Source organism: Chaetodon trifascialis, chromosome 3 (assembly GCF_039877785.1).
Source record: "Chaetodon trifascialis isolate fChaTrf1 chromosome 3, fChaTrf1.hap1, whole genome shotgun sequence".
NCBI lineage: Eukaryota > Metazoa > Chordata > Actinopteri > Chaetodontiformes > Chaetodontidae > Chaetodon > Chaetodon trifascialis.
The window spans coordinates 12724265-12739571 of record NC_092058.1 but is presented as its reverse complement, the minus strand read 5'-3'; the positions used below and the strand labels follow the sequence as shown (position 1 = coordinate 12739571).

The 15307-nt window shown below is 41.8% G+C and overlaps 1 protein-coding gene across 1 annotated transcript in view; it reads right to left on the bottom strand.

The window, feature by feature from the left end:
* Window positions 1-15307, bottom strand: part of foxj3 (forkhead box J3) — a 70203-nt gene that overhangs the window by 33396 nt on the left and 21500 nt on the right. The window contains exon 2 of the mRNA XM_070958643.1: window positions 6754-7256. Coding sequence (XP_070814744.1) covers window positions 6754-7074 — 321 coding nt within the window. The 5' untranslated portion in view covers window positions 7075-7256. The remainder of the gene's footprint in view (window positions 1-6753; window positions 7257-15307) is intronic.

Below are 15307 nucleotides of genomic sequence, written 5' to 3'. Positions count from 1 at the left end.
TACAAACTGATTAACATTTTTTCAAAGGCCCGAGGCTGTGACTAAGAATGTGTGCAGGGATCAACAGGCCATCATTGTCCACTGTTATCTGCATTATAAATGATTCTTAGGAAGAAGAAAAAAACGCAGCCGCACAAATGGTGTGTCCCAGCCGGTGAGTCAGGCATCAACTTCAACAGCTCTCATTATCGCAGAGGAGGAAGTTCACTGAATCAACTGATGACCATAGTCAACAGCTTTTACAACTGGCTGCTGTATCACAAGTCTGAGCAAAAAGAGCAGATGGGAGGGAGCTGTTAAGGGTTAATGACTGTTTAAAATGATAACAGAAGTCATATATGTAGGGGATGAACTGCGAGTCCATGGCCATGACTGTCAAAAAGACAGCTACAGTTTCAAGTAAAACTGAAGCCAACATTTCTACACAGGCCTGCAGGCCACAAGAGGAAGCGATAGAAGCCTCAGGCCTTTTATGTTCTGCACTGCAGTCAGCACTTCACTCAGTGGAGTGTGGGGACAGCAGCTCCTGCCAAAATGTATCCGTGCCAAGGCCTGCCAGCCTGCTCTCCCCGCCCACTCGAAGGGCCAGAGCGTGAGCGGTGGGGCGCCGGTAGGCGGGTGCAAGGTGAGGCTGGTGGGCGGGTGGCCAGGCTGGAGCTTCCTGACACGGGAACCCGCCTCACAGCAGGATCAAACTGGCTGCTGAGTGAATCACTACCCCTCCCACCACCCGACAAAGTCAGCACGCAGCCACTTTTGCTGTCTCTACAATTAAGAAGGAAACCAGGATGAGACAAAAGTGCTAAAAAACACCTCATCATTCATCAGACTGCGTCTTAGCCAAGGTTCATGAGACTCTGGACTGAGAAAGAGACATTTATGAACTCCATGAAAAGGATCATTTTGGACTCTGGGTTGGTGCATGAGTTACAATGGGAACAGAGTGGCCCTGTAAATATGTATCAGTGCTGCTGAAACATTCAGTATCACCAAAGTGCTTAAAATTTAAAAGCTTGCTTTACGGTGTAATGGTGATACAGGATGAGGAAGTAGATGAAGGTATCAGAGAGCCTAGCACCGAAGCAATTTTACACTTTCAGATTTCAGGCCCTGCAAACCTAAGCTTGAGGTACGAGATAGGGGCAGGAAGCACAAATTCTCATACCTGACCAATCTTATTCAAATAAGCAACAGGAGCAGGGATTTTCTGAGCTGTGGCTAGTCACTAGTCAGAAGCAGGAACATTATCTCCAAAGTAAATAATGTCCTGGAGGACCAGCAGCTACCCAAATCGCTTCTTAAAAAATAGAAAACTGCTCCAGGCTGCTATTATTAAGCCTCAGATCCAATGGGAAGTTGAACCTTTGATCTGTTTAGGGTACTGTGTATTTGCATTTTATAATGAGATCAAAGCAAGGTCCAGGGCCCCTGCAGAAGTCAGCTCTGTGCCCCATCTCTGCACACTGGACGATTTACAGACCAAAGCTATACTTCCCTGTTAACAAGATCATGTAAGAGCTATGGACCTCAGTGAAAATGCAGTGGGAGATTCAATGTTTGTTAGGAAATCAACAGTAGCCAACATTCTCTTCCAGCTAATTTTCTCTCCTGTACACAGGTGAGGAAGAGATAAAAAAAAAGAATAAAATAATGCCAGTAGCAACAATCTCCTCAACAGTTAAAGTTCAAGAGCAAACATTTCAAGCATTTCTAAACTGGTTGAGAATTGCTCCAGATTTTCTTTGGCATTCTTCACCTGGAAGAAATGCAGAGGGGAATTTACACACTTTGCCTGAAGTGAGCCTACGAGGAGCCTGCAGAAGGTTTGAGATGAGCATGGAGGTCAACATTTGAGAGTGTATGCGGAGTCTCTATTCAATACTGTTCCTGACCAGTTTTTTAACAGAAAATATACCAGAAAAGAAATCGTACACACTGTCACTCTGTCTTTGGCTGAGCTGAGGTGAGCAGAGTCTTGTATTTTCTGACAGCCTGATGAGAGCAAGAGAAGGACTGCGTACAGTTCAGACAGACATCCATGCAGATCAATTAGGAGCTCTGTTTGCTTAAGTGAGCCCATCCAGTTTGAAGGTATTACTGCACCAACACCTGAGAGCTTACACGCTGCTGTAAATCTGAATTCAATACATGTATCTGCAAATACCAATAAAGTAGATAGTTAAATGTACAACAGACATGTGTAAACTTGTAATAGAATATTTTCTCAAATGCAGTATATATACTGTTTGGCAACAAATACTCCTCTGCTAACAGTGGCTGTGGGACCTATCTTCAGAGTTATTTAATAAATCACACATGGGTTTCACACATTTTCTGGCCATTTACAATCCAAGTTTCAAACACTCAGCCACTAATTTATGTAAAAACTTAATAAGATGAAGTACTTAAAGGTTTTTAATAAACTTTAAGCATTTATCTTAAGATGCCCATTTTGATTTGGTTAGTTAGATTTTGGCAACATCTGATATGTGCATTATAAATGATTCTTAGTGTGTCCCTCAGTCAGTCAGGAAAAATACTGCAAAAATTACAGTCACAGGTCGTCCCTTGACACTGGTTCCACATCTCTCCAGGATCCACTAGAGTCCTTCGCATACCCCAAAAATGACCACTACTAACTGACAAAGCAACACTTATACTAAGATCAATAAAATCTTCACCTCTATGGTTTGCTCAGATCGTTCCACCAGTCTTCTACCAGACTGCCCATCATGCCTGATGCACGCAGGTAGAGGCACACAAGGGGAATACCCCCTCCCTTGCACCTGTCTTGGTGAAGTGTCCTCAAGCCACGCATCTGCAAATCATTTATGCAACAATTGCCCCACAAACAGTTGTAGCGAAAGTGAGAGAATGCTGATACGCCATTCATGACACGCGAGACAGCAACCGAGAAAAGACAGAGCACATTGAGAAGTTGTGATAGCAGACCAGAAAATTAAATTCAGCTGCTGTTCCATTCATTCGATTACTGATCACACAAAGAATCCACATTTTAACATATTAATCTTTCAATTTTTTAATTTTTCAAAATTTCAACATAGATTCATAAATACCTGAACTAAACTATCAAAAGTCTCATCTTTGTGAAGCGCTCATGATGGAACTAAAGACATGTTCTTCTGACCTTGAAGTACCTCTTAGAGGAGTCATCTGGGCCAACTTATACTGCCTGTGATGGCTTTAAAATAGACGACTAATATGCATTGTGACCGGGAGGACACAGAAAACTCAGAAGCTCATAGAAACAGCATACTCCATTATACAAGCAAAACCCTATACTCTTTTTAGAAATACGTGTATTATAGTGTATGAAATAATGTCTTTAAGGAAACTGGCAGCTCTTCAAAAAGCCATGCTGGACACATAATGAAGAGAAGGACATGGAAGCACACATGCTGAGTCGTACAAAAGACTGCTGAGACAAACCTGCAAAATAAGAATACCTCAGAGAGCTGGAGAAAGTGTTAAGAAAAGCACCATCTAATGGCTTGCTCATAGATGCCAAGCACATATTCTGCACTTTCGAAGGCAGCGTTCACATTTTTTGACCTTGATGAATTATCTGTTTTTATTGACAGCACTTATTGATATTTCTTAAAAGCGCAGGCTAATGGAGTTCTATTGAGATGACTAAATGAGTTGCTGGTGCCCAGATTAGCCTGGTCTCATCTCGCCGGCACAGCTTGCATTATCATACAGAACAGACGCATGCGTGCGTTGAGTCCCAAATTCCTGCGACTGACATCTCCAGGGGAACAGAGGAGCGATGACTACATCCGACCTACATTCACCCCACCCAGGCATGCTTGCCTCCAACTAATTACACAGACAAACATGCATACTCAGTAACACTATAGGTGGATTCATATCATATTAATAGTCACAGTGCAGGGAAACATTACTACTGCATGCATATTACAGATTACTACAATTTCAAATAGCAGTCCATGTGTTTTAAAGCCAAAAAACCCACAGGACCGTACAAGCTCCTGATGATTGGGAGAGAAACTTTTCCCAGGCTTTAGTGCAGGCTTAGATGAAAATATCATTAGTGTGATGGCTTGTGAAAATTCTCTGCGCACAAAAACATTAGGAACAAACCTAAGGCTACTGGAGCTCGTTCAAATGCCCTCGGCATGGAGACAGCACTATTGGATTTCATTCACATGTCTTATGCAATGAAGAGGTTTTACATACACTCTATACACATTATTTCAGTTGTTTAGATTCTCAGAAAAAAACTTTGGCAGGGAAAACACCCTATTAACAAGAACTGAGAAAAAGATTGTGACGCAGGCTCTAGCCTATGAGCACATCTTCAAACTGCTTTTTCAGTGTTTCCTGTGCTGTACAGCATCCTGGTTAGAGTGATGTGGTTTTTCACACTTTTAAATGTGAGGGGTATTTCTACAGTTGCAGCCCACATTCAGGCCAGAATCTGTTGATCTATGCAAGCCTTTACTAAACTAGAAAGTACTTGAAGAGCGTCAATCTCCACCAGCGGTGACTAATTCTACACTTGCTCTTTATAGCAAAGACCTCATTCCATTACACCTGACACTGAAAAGAAACCCTGTCCTTTCCAACATTATATATTTCTGTTAGTTTCATCTGTGTGCATACAAAACAACAACAATGTAAGGGTAGATTGTTCCTTGATCAAAGGCCTGTCACTCCACTGAATTGCTTTTCACAATTGTCTTTCACTAATATTACATATGATGCAACCTGTACAAATACTGGGGCATTGAAAATGTTTGCTGTGAAGTAAAATTTTTTAGGGTAAATGCTGTGAGTTTTAAGAAAACATCTTCAGTGATCTCATACTGCTTTAAACTGCATGCCGACTTCAAATATTGGAAATTTGCCTTGGTCAGTTAATCCCAAAGAGGGTTCAATCCGTTCCTTGGTTAGCTACCAAGTAGGTTGCAGACAGACATGGAGAAAAATCCGAAAAATACAATACAGCAGCTGCATTTTAGGAACATTTTCAAAACCGCTCCTGAGATCTATTTTAAAATGTAAACATTTTTAAAGCCTGACATTAATTAGGATTTCTTGACATTTCCAAGTCTTGAATGCTATTCATTAGACAGGTATTACACAGCAAAAACCCCCTTCACATTTCCTGACCATACGAATCCTGAAATAAGCACCTGAGTTCATGATAAAGCCACACTTGACAACAAAACAATCAAAGGCACATTAACAGCCACACACATTAGCTGAGCTTAGGGGAATTAAAATCATGTAGCCCTTTCTGCTCTATGGACAGTGGGACTGTAACTCAGTGGGTAGAGCAAAGCTTCAACCTTGCCAGCAGAAACGATTTGATTCCCACTGAGGCCACCCACTCTAAAATGTATAACAAGTGTATGCAAGTGTCGACAAAATGTTGTGTCTTATCTACAGTTATTTTAGTTGGGCTAGTCAGTCACACCCTCATATACAAGAAATAAAGTCTGTGGATGTGCATTTGACCTCACCAAGTCCACTTCAACCCACCTACATGATGATTTACTCATAACTGCTCTCTAGACACAAAGAAATATGAACAGTTTAGCATCTCAATGGATACAGACTGAGCAATGAGAGCTACACGCTCTGCAACTAGATTTGTTAACAACCTTAACGACAGCAACAAAGATTGTGGAAAATGCTGCAGCAAACTTGCACCCATGTCTGGAGAGACAGATCGTTAGTGTGCAATGAATGGTTAAATTCAATGCCAACGAAGGTAGGCGGTATACAAAATACAGAGCTGACCTCAGTGTTGAGTGAAAATGGCTGTAGCTCAATGCAGGAATACATGCAGACTGACAGCACACGTGCAGCTATGTTGCTGACAACTAAATAAGACACGATGAAGGTAAAAAAGGAAACAAAGGTTGCATAATAATACAATTCATTTCCTTACAATAGGCCTTGCAACAAGAGCCTAAATCAATCCATTTACAATAACACATGCTTTCTCATCTCTCCCTCACCTACACACATACACACCTCCATGCAGCCTGTGCACACGCCAGATCTTGTCGCCCCAGGAAATGGGCTTCATACATCTTGTCTGACTGCAATAAAGCAGTGCCTAAGATTCTATTTCCAATAAACGTCGTCTGATTGGAAAACTCATTCTAATATCAATTTCCATCTGGGCCCTTTAAAAGGCAATCAGCATGGCTTCATCTCGGTATATCATGGGCTCCTTGAGATGATGACACAGCACTGGCTCTCTCCTTCTGCATAATGGCCTTCTCCTATCAAGGCATCTGCAATGAATAATACCACCCATGAATGGGCTATTTAGTCTGTGTTCACACAGATAGGGGCCACTTCTCTGAATATTAATCCAGGGTTTTACACTTCATATGGTTCTCTCAGGGCTGCACCATTTTTCATTCGGAGGAGTAAGGCACTTAGTGTGATTTGGTGCACTCATAGTTTCCCTCTAAGCTTTCTCAGAAGTGACAATGGTGATTACCAATGGCATCTCACTTTGTTTAAGATGCCCAGCGACCACAAAACAATGATTTAAGTCGAGGAATATCAACATCAGCTCTTCAACAAACGCTGTCCACGGCTTACTACAAAATATAAAGTCAAAGAAAAATTTCCAGAAAAAAAGAAAACAGAAAAAAAGCTCCACTATAACAAGAAAGCAACTGGCATCATCGCCATGATAACGAATGCGTCGGCTTAAACTAAAGGCCAGATGTGTCTTTTTCTCACCTTCCAGCCACTGCCCGCCTCCCTGTAGTAGGGAAAGTTATCACAGATCCACTGGTAGATCTCGCTCAGTGTCATCTTCTTCTTTGGCGAGCTGTTGATGGCAAATGTGATGAGGCTGGCGTAGCTGTAGGGCGGCTTGCCGTCCTTGTGCTGCTGCACCTCCTCCTGGTCCAGCGTGGTGTTAGGATCCAGTAGGGCACTCTTCTTGCCCATGCCTGGCCCATGAGCATTCTGGGCATCCGCCTTGCGGATGGCCGCCTGCATGGTCAGCTGAGGAAGCCAATCCATGGAAGTCAGGCTGCTCTCCAGCTCCGACGTCATGGTGACGACAGGCCGGGCAGGAGGGGGATGGGGAAGAGGTGGAGGTGGTGGTGGTTGCTGTTGGTGCCCGGTGACTGATGGAGAGCAGACCAGGTGTGGAATATCAAATGGAGAGGAGTGACAGGTCGAGGATGGTCTCCCTCAGCTCAAGACATCAGCATAACGTCTCCTGAAGGTCAACTCTGGAGAAACAGGAAACAGACATGCCATCATTAGTCAACTTGTCATAACGAGCAACTAAACACTGGAGATAAAAGATGTGCACATCAACAGTCCTGTAGAGAACAACAAGCAATGTTAGCGGGAAGCAACTCTGAACCGTTTGCCTCACATCAAAAAGCGTCTCTGTAAAATATCCCTATATTGGCTGTGCAGCAGATCACAGGCCCACCACTTTCTCCACCACTTGCTGCTCTCAAAGCTGACTCATAGCTCGGACTCCATCTGCACGGAGAGAGTAAATGCCAGGCAATTGTTTTCACAACTGCCAGCCAAATGGGGGAATGGCTCAGGAGGAATTCCGACTCTCTTGAGGGTAGTAAACCCCCTCTCCCTTCTTCCCTGCCTGCCAGCTCTCCTGCCTCCCCCGCCCCTCCACCCCGAAACTGAGCCTCTGCCGTAAACAAGCCAGCCAGCGCCGTCTTGCAGACTGTCCTCGGCCCTGTGCGCGTCGCCCGTGCTGTGCAGAGTGCAGCCCACAGGAGCCTGTCTTTCTGTCCCTCTTGGCACACTGCCCTCCCTGTCTTAAAATAGAGGGGCAGACTAGAAAGGCCTTAAGTTACATAGGTAGGTGAACACAGGCATGTGAGGGGCAGGGGGGTGACCCTGATTAGGATGACACTGCAATCTGGCTGAGGGGAAGAAAAAAACAAAGAGAGGACGGGAGGGAGAAATCCTCACCAAGTTGTGGGATTTTTCTCTTGACTAAGCATGCTTGCACAAGAGTGTTTTTGTGTGAGTGAGTCTGAGTGTGCACTCAGGCTGTCAGGCTGAGAATAAATACAGTCTTAAGGGCACTCAATAGGTCAGATACCTTATCTTTCAAAAACAGTATGTTTGTAATGTGGAATTATACTCAATTATTGCCACTTAGCCCTTTTTTTTTTTTTTTTTCCAAACGGTGGCTATGATATTTAACTTCTTCATTTCTGTTGGATGTAACTGATCAAAAAGGCATTTCATCCAAATCGTGTCCTTTTAATGATTCTAATCTTTGCCTTTATCAAAAACATTTGTAGTCATTTAATTTAATAGTAATTTAGTTTGCATGGTATATGTGAAATCTCACATTTGTTTCAAATCCATCTTACTTTAAAAACATGGCAAGGAATTAAAAACAGGACCTAATTTTATGGGCCTCCGCTGTCAGTGTGAGATGCAGCAGGAATATAAGAAATTCCTAAATTGGGCAAACTGCTTTAGCGGCAGTTGGTCAAAAGCAGTTTGTGGTTGTCCCTTTCAATTGATCTCTCACAGCGGGGTTTAGCTAGTGCCCAGCAGCCAATTCAATATCTGCTATCAGTGAAGACGGGCAGAGCCAGATGATGAAGGCGTTTTTCACACATCCAAACAATTCTGAGACAGGAAAAACTAAATCCAGTTGGGGAGATCATTAATGGTGGAGCACTGGTCTTAAATCTTCCCTTATAATCAGTGTTGGGCCACATATGGCACTGCAAAGTTTCTAATCCAAGTTTTTCGGAGCAAAATAAAATTTACATGTATTTCATTTCCTGTGTTTATTTTTTGAGTGATACTCTATCAAACATGTGTCGTTTGAGGATCAAACGCTTTCTCTTTTGAAAGGTGGCTGTGATGGAGAACAGCAGCTACGGTCACCTGGAATTCATGTCAGTAAATGCGCTTTTATGGGAAAAGAGTCATAACAAAGGTCAGAATGAGCTTCTCAAACCACTCCTAGAGCATTATCCAATCCTGCACCGTCCAGCTGCATGATTAGCACGTCATACTTTCACCAAACTATGGCCAAATGTGCTACTTCAGGTTGAGCTTCGAAGCTTTGAGAAGGGCAACAGGACAACATTACAGCAGTGTATTTAGCCATATTTTTGGCAAAATGGTGAATGTTTGGAACATAGTAAACCTGAAGGTGGATAACAAAGAAACAGATTATGTTGCAAGGCTGGTTTTAGAAGTTTTTTATGGATGTTTTGATACTTTATTCCTTTAAGTGAATATGCTGCCTTTGAAATCTATTGTAACTGTCTGAAATCAAGCTGCCCGCAACTTTCCCAATTCGATGAGAAGAGCACAACAAATGTTTTACGGCCACCTTTCAAGTCTTTTGATACTCAAAGATAGATTTTGGGTAGAGTTTCACTTTAATCTGTTCACTTGGAAAAGAGCTGGTTATTTACTATTCCAATGCGGCTTTTTATTCTTCCTAGATGAAAACACAAGGCCTTGATGAAAACACCAAAGGCTTTGAGGTAACTCTCCCAACCTCTGCAGTCATGAGCAGACTGATAGATGAGCACACTTGCTGACTGACTACTGAAAGGTGAGTCAGTCTAATGGGGGGGGAGAGTTCCTCATCACTGAAAAGACAAACAAATCATAGACAACATATCTCCACCCTGTAACTGAAATAAAGGTGACTCACAAGCTCCTAATGGCAGTAATTTTCCTCTTTGAATGGCAGCCTATTGAAATATAAAACAAATTTGACTGAATATTTATCTACATATTGTTATCCATTTGAATATCCGCAGGACCACTCAAACGACCTAAATACATTGTTAGTGTCCATCTTTCAACCAAGACTTTAAGTCAATGTCATATCATCAGTACAACTAACCTGTACAGCTCCCGTTCTGAAATATAGTTCACTGATCTCAGGTGAATTCAACCACTGGCATGGATGAAATGCTCATATTTTAGTTCCAACCACTCATTTGAGCCTATACTGCAATGAGTACAAGTACTGAGACAAAATAAATGAAACGGTTGACAATATAAAGTAAATACAAAAATAAATGCTTTGTGTTTTTGCTCATGAAGACCACGTACTGTACTGTTGATGCAGAATGCGTCACACCCTTTATTGAATGTTGCTCATATTTTGTCTACCACAAGCGCTTTAAATATAATACTAACAGAGATGAAACACTGGATGAGTCAATCAAGAGAAAATTAACTGACAACCCTTTTTATTCTTGATTAATTGTCATGTTTCGAGCAAAAATCCCAAGACAACGTCTGGTTCAAGCTTCTCTAAAGAAGAGATTTGCAGCTTCACCTTGAGCTCTGAGCAACTCAGATTTTTCACAATTGTTAGACATTTCATAGACTAGATGATGAATTGATTAGTTCAGAAAATTGGAATATTGCTACTTCTCGCATTCAATAAGATCTGAACAAATTAATTTTTGGTGGCCCTGATACAAATGATCCCATTCATACAGACTTGGCCCCCCATTCATACTGAGCCCCAACACTCCGTATGAATGGGGGTAGCCGAGAGGAAGAAGCAGGCAGAGCCTTCTGGTGGACGCCGGAGGTGAGCTGACAGAGATGGGGGTTGATGAAAGGCGCTCCACCCGCTACACGGAGACGCATGCCATTTGACCCTCTACGCTAATGATCCAGCTGCTACATAATCTGCCAGGCCAAGTCGATGTCTTAATTAGAGAACCTTGGGCTGTGGCAGGAATGATGAAGCGCAACACAGGGGCAGGCAGTAAGGCGGCCCTCCTGCTGCCTTCATTACCCTGCCAGGCTGTGCGACAGTCAGAGCAGGGACATGCCCCAGCCTGCTACCATGTCAGAGAGGACTGTCTGAGTATGTTCACCAACGGGTCTAGGGGTATAAGAAGGAGAACTGAAGAGGTGGGAAAGATGAGAAGAAAAGCCAGGGGAGATGAAGCAGTAGGAGAGGGTGTGAAGGACACCATGATGCTGGCATCAGGCCTGGCAAAGAGCAGAAAGTGGCAACAGAGTCTGCATGGAAGAGGTCTGAGAGTTCAGGCACTATTATTATGAGCCCAAGGGAACAGACTGCGATCCCACACACGCAGAGCCACTTTGATCTGGCTCTAGGAAAATGAGGTTCAGTCACTGTCACAGCCAAAAAAAGAAAAAAAACTTCTTTCTCTTTCTCTCGACTTTAATTTGTTTTTAGAATGGAGGACTGAGACTATTTTCCAAGGCTGAGAGGGAGAAATGGATGGTCAAATTCATTCTCTATTCAACACTCAAAGTTTCTTTATCCTCCAGGGATTAATGGCAGATTTAGTTCTGAATGAGAAATTGAAAGCGTTTTTGAAACATCTTAATTTACTAAGTTCTTGACAGGACTTATCAACGTTCCTGCTGCCAACAGAGCACTGACAGCAAATCAGTGATTGTGTTTTGTGTCTCAGCTACTGAGTCTGAAGAGGCTCAATCAAACTGACAGCATGGTTATTATACATGTGCCAGGCCCCCTTTTATTCAAGAATCTCCAATGAGGCAACAAGCTGACTAACAACCAGGGATTACTCAACACAACATAGCAGATTACGTCAACTTCATCATGTTAGGCAAGTACGTACGGAGATGCAAGTCAGCAACTGCGTCATAAAATCAGCACTGTTCCCCATCTCCACTATTGCAAAATTGATGTCTGTACTTAGCAAGCACTTAAAAATTTCAGTAGCACCCCTAACAATGCATGGCCCAGGATGAAATGAATATTTCAAGTGTGATTTGCTACAATGAATGGCACTTAACTGCCTTCAACGTTTTGTACAATGACAATAACCCCCTACTTAATTTCAATTCTAATTTAGAAAGTATAGATGTTTTATGAATGTAACATTTTAATAATGGCATTACTGTAGCCTACTTCATCAGGCACACCTTATTTTTCAGGAGCTACTTGATGCAAAGACTGGAGGTCCTGGTGAAAAATTACTGCTGACATGATGAAATGAGTGAAAGTTAACGCTTACCATGGTCTTATACTTGGTAAATTGTAAATATACAGCAGAACAAAGCATCCACAAGGAATTTTGTTATCTGTTGGATAACATATTTTGGGTGATTTGTTGGGTGAGCCACTTTTTCTCAGCTGGCAACATCTGGTGTTACTGTTGTTGCCATGACCACTTCCACGTAAATGCTATGTCATTTTTAAGGATAGCTTATCATTTACTTTGCCTACAGTTGGGGGTGGAACAATACCGCAAAAAGAACCTGATGGTAATTATACTGTTCCACATTTTAATTATGATTTCATTGCATTGAATAATCTATTGTCCAGCAGTGACCGTAATGGCTTCATTGTGAGTGCGAAGGTAATTCAATCAAAGATAAACACCTCATGTGTGTCAGCTGCATGATTACAGTTTGATGTTTTATGGAAAATGTAACATAGTTAATGTTTATTCCAACAGATTGAAGGTATAGTGTTTTCACTTTACTGGCTCCCAATGATTCCCATTAAAAGGAATAGATCAGGTTTTCACCTGAATTTAATGCTCCGTATCAGAGACATTTTCCCTGTTTCCTGCTGTAAAAGTGTTCACTGAGTAGTCTGGACCCTCTTATAGTGAGGAAGTTCAGAAAATGCCCACACTATTGGCAAAGTAGGATATAAACCCAGATGAGCTGCATATCCGCCAAAGTCCCTCAAATTAATAATGAAACAAAACAATAAAAATTACACTAAACTACACCACACAAATGCACCACAGGATTTACTGCCTAAACTAGTTTTTCAAAGCCTGCCCTCTCAGAGTGAAGTAACACTACACTGTAAAACTGCTGAGCATTTTCCAAAGAACAGTGCTTTATGTATTCTATAGTACGGTTTGAAAATAACCTTAAAAAGATGTGACACCTGCCAAGGGAGGCAATCCATCGTTCGAAAAAATGCCCAATTTTGCTTTCATCGAAATTATGTTTTAGTGCACGTAGTTAAAAGCATTGGAAAACTCTGCTCAAGTACTGTTGTGAAGCTCTGTGAAACAGATGTTATTACTTCATACCTCAAAGAGATAAAATCACAAGAAATATTAGACGCCGTCACATCTTGCAGTATCCTCCTTTCATATTGAATATTCGGTATTAATTCTTTGAGCTACTTGTGATTCAAATCTGTACAATGACAAACAGATCTATGATTGCTGACAGGCAACAATTTTAAACCACCAGTTTCAAGATTTGAGATAAACTACCCATAAAACACACAACATACTCCAATAAGCTTGCTTCACTCTTGTCAAATGCCGCCTTCAGTCTAATGAATGAAACTATTACGCTTTCTCTGGTTTAGGCACGGCATGCTGCTAAACAGAAGGAACCACTGACCAAAGCAGAAGTACAAGAGGCACACAAAAGGGAAGTAGGTGAAACAAAATAGTGAATAAAACTGGTTTTACTATTTGAATTACAGTCCAAGTGCTCTCAGTATAGTATAGTAGTAGGAATAGCAAATGAGCGATAATCAGGTTGCTGTGCATTCCCAGTACGGAGCAGTATTTAAAGACAGATTTAGAGATCTCCACTCTGGGCTTCGTTTTTTGTCGTTCTTGTTGTCTGGTCTGTCTCTCATTGCGCTGTTTTACACTGTATTGCATTTTTACCTTATTTGTTTATTAATTTTTATCTTTTTGTGTGTGTGATGCACTTTGTTACTGTGTGTATTAAAAGGTGCTATATAAACAAAGCTTTACTTACTTGCTTAGATAACAAGACACCCCAAGGGGAAAAGTTAGTGAAAGATAAGAAGCCAAACTGAAGCAGACAGCATGCACACTTAATGTTTTCATCTGCCATTTCTGTTTAATGATATCAGGTCAATAAACCTGATGAAATACTTTGTCAGTTTACCTGTAAGCTGAGTGGGTATAGGACCACTTTTGCAGGGATGACAGCTGTGTATGCAACTGCAAGCAAATGCAGAGAGGACAGAATCAGATGTAGTAGTTACTTTGAAGTGAAAATGGGCATTTTGGGGAAAAAAAAAAGTCTTTGGTTTGAATGAGTCAGCATGGACTATTTGACATGGTTTCATGCTCCTGCTCGTGACCAGTGTTTTACATAGGTCTGACAGTGTTCGAGCTGAAAGCAGGAAGACCTGTAAAAAGGGGCTTTTGTTGCTGAGCCGGTGTTCACTACAGCCACCACTGAGCACCACACAAAGGCTTTTCTCTTCAACAGATATCAGTGGTTACTTGTACTCTTAGCCATGATTCCCCCTCTTCTGCAATGGAAAACACGCTTGACCACGACTAAAACGCAGAAGTTTAACTAATCAAGGTGAACAGTGGATCAGTTCATCTTTTGGAGAAATATGGTTATTTGCTCCCTTTCTAAGAGTCTGAAAGGAGGACTGATACCAAGGCCGGAAGCAGAGGGACCCAGCTAGCCTGAGATAAAGGCAAATAAAACCAGCCTAACTACCCCTAAGCCCACTAATAAAATGTTTATATTGTTTGTTTAACCCATACACACACACACAGATTAAAAAAAAAGAAAATTGTGGTTGTAGGAGGAGTTACAGTCTGTAACTATTTCTTGGCAACAAAGAGTGTGTATCCCGTGTATCCCTGTTTCCCCAGAAGTTAAAGCAACGAGAGGAGGTAAAGGGGACGTGACACCGCTGACATCTGACAAAATATAAGTATGTAATTCAACAAAATATATGACATAGGTCTAGTCTGTTCTAGACATTTTAATGCAGAAATGTTACATATGACACCTTTAGGAAGACCTGGTTTAATTATAAAGCACAGTAGAAACTATTGCTTTGGGATTCATTGTGACTGACCGAATGTCAGCGAAATCAAAGATTTTCAGCGGTGATGGATGATTTCTTTACCGTATATTATTTGACATACTTTTGTGAGATATTTTAAATACACTAGGACTAATATCTGCACCTATAAATGGCAAAAACAACTTTTAGTGAACGTGCATTGACGGTGGCAAACATCCGGAGGGATTGCATTGCAGCTCGTTCCGGGGCCGTCGGCTGCGGCACTCTCACTCAATACTGGGAAAACTTCAAAGACTGTTGTCTCCATTAGTCACTTGGACACAAAAACATGGGATAATAGGGTCCATAATCAGATAATATGTGACTGAATTTCTCCTGTTTGTTCTGGGCACCACTGAAATCTTCCAGGCCACGTGGACCGGCACCATATGGAAACTCTGCACACGTCACTTTCATTGATTGAAAATGAAATGTAGGTCAAGCTGATACAAGTGAATAATTTAACAGCGC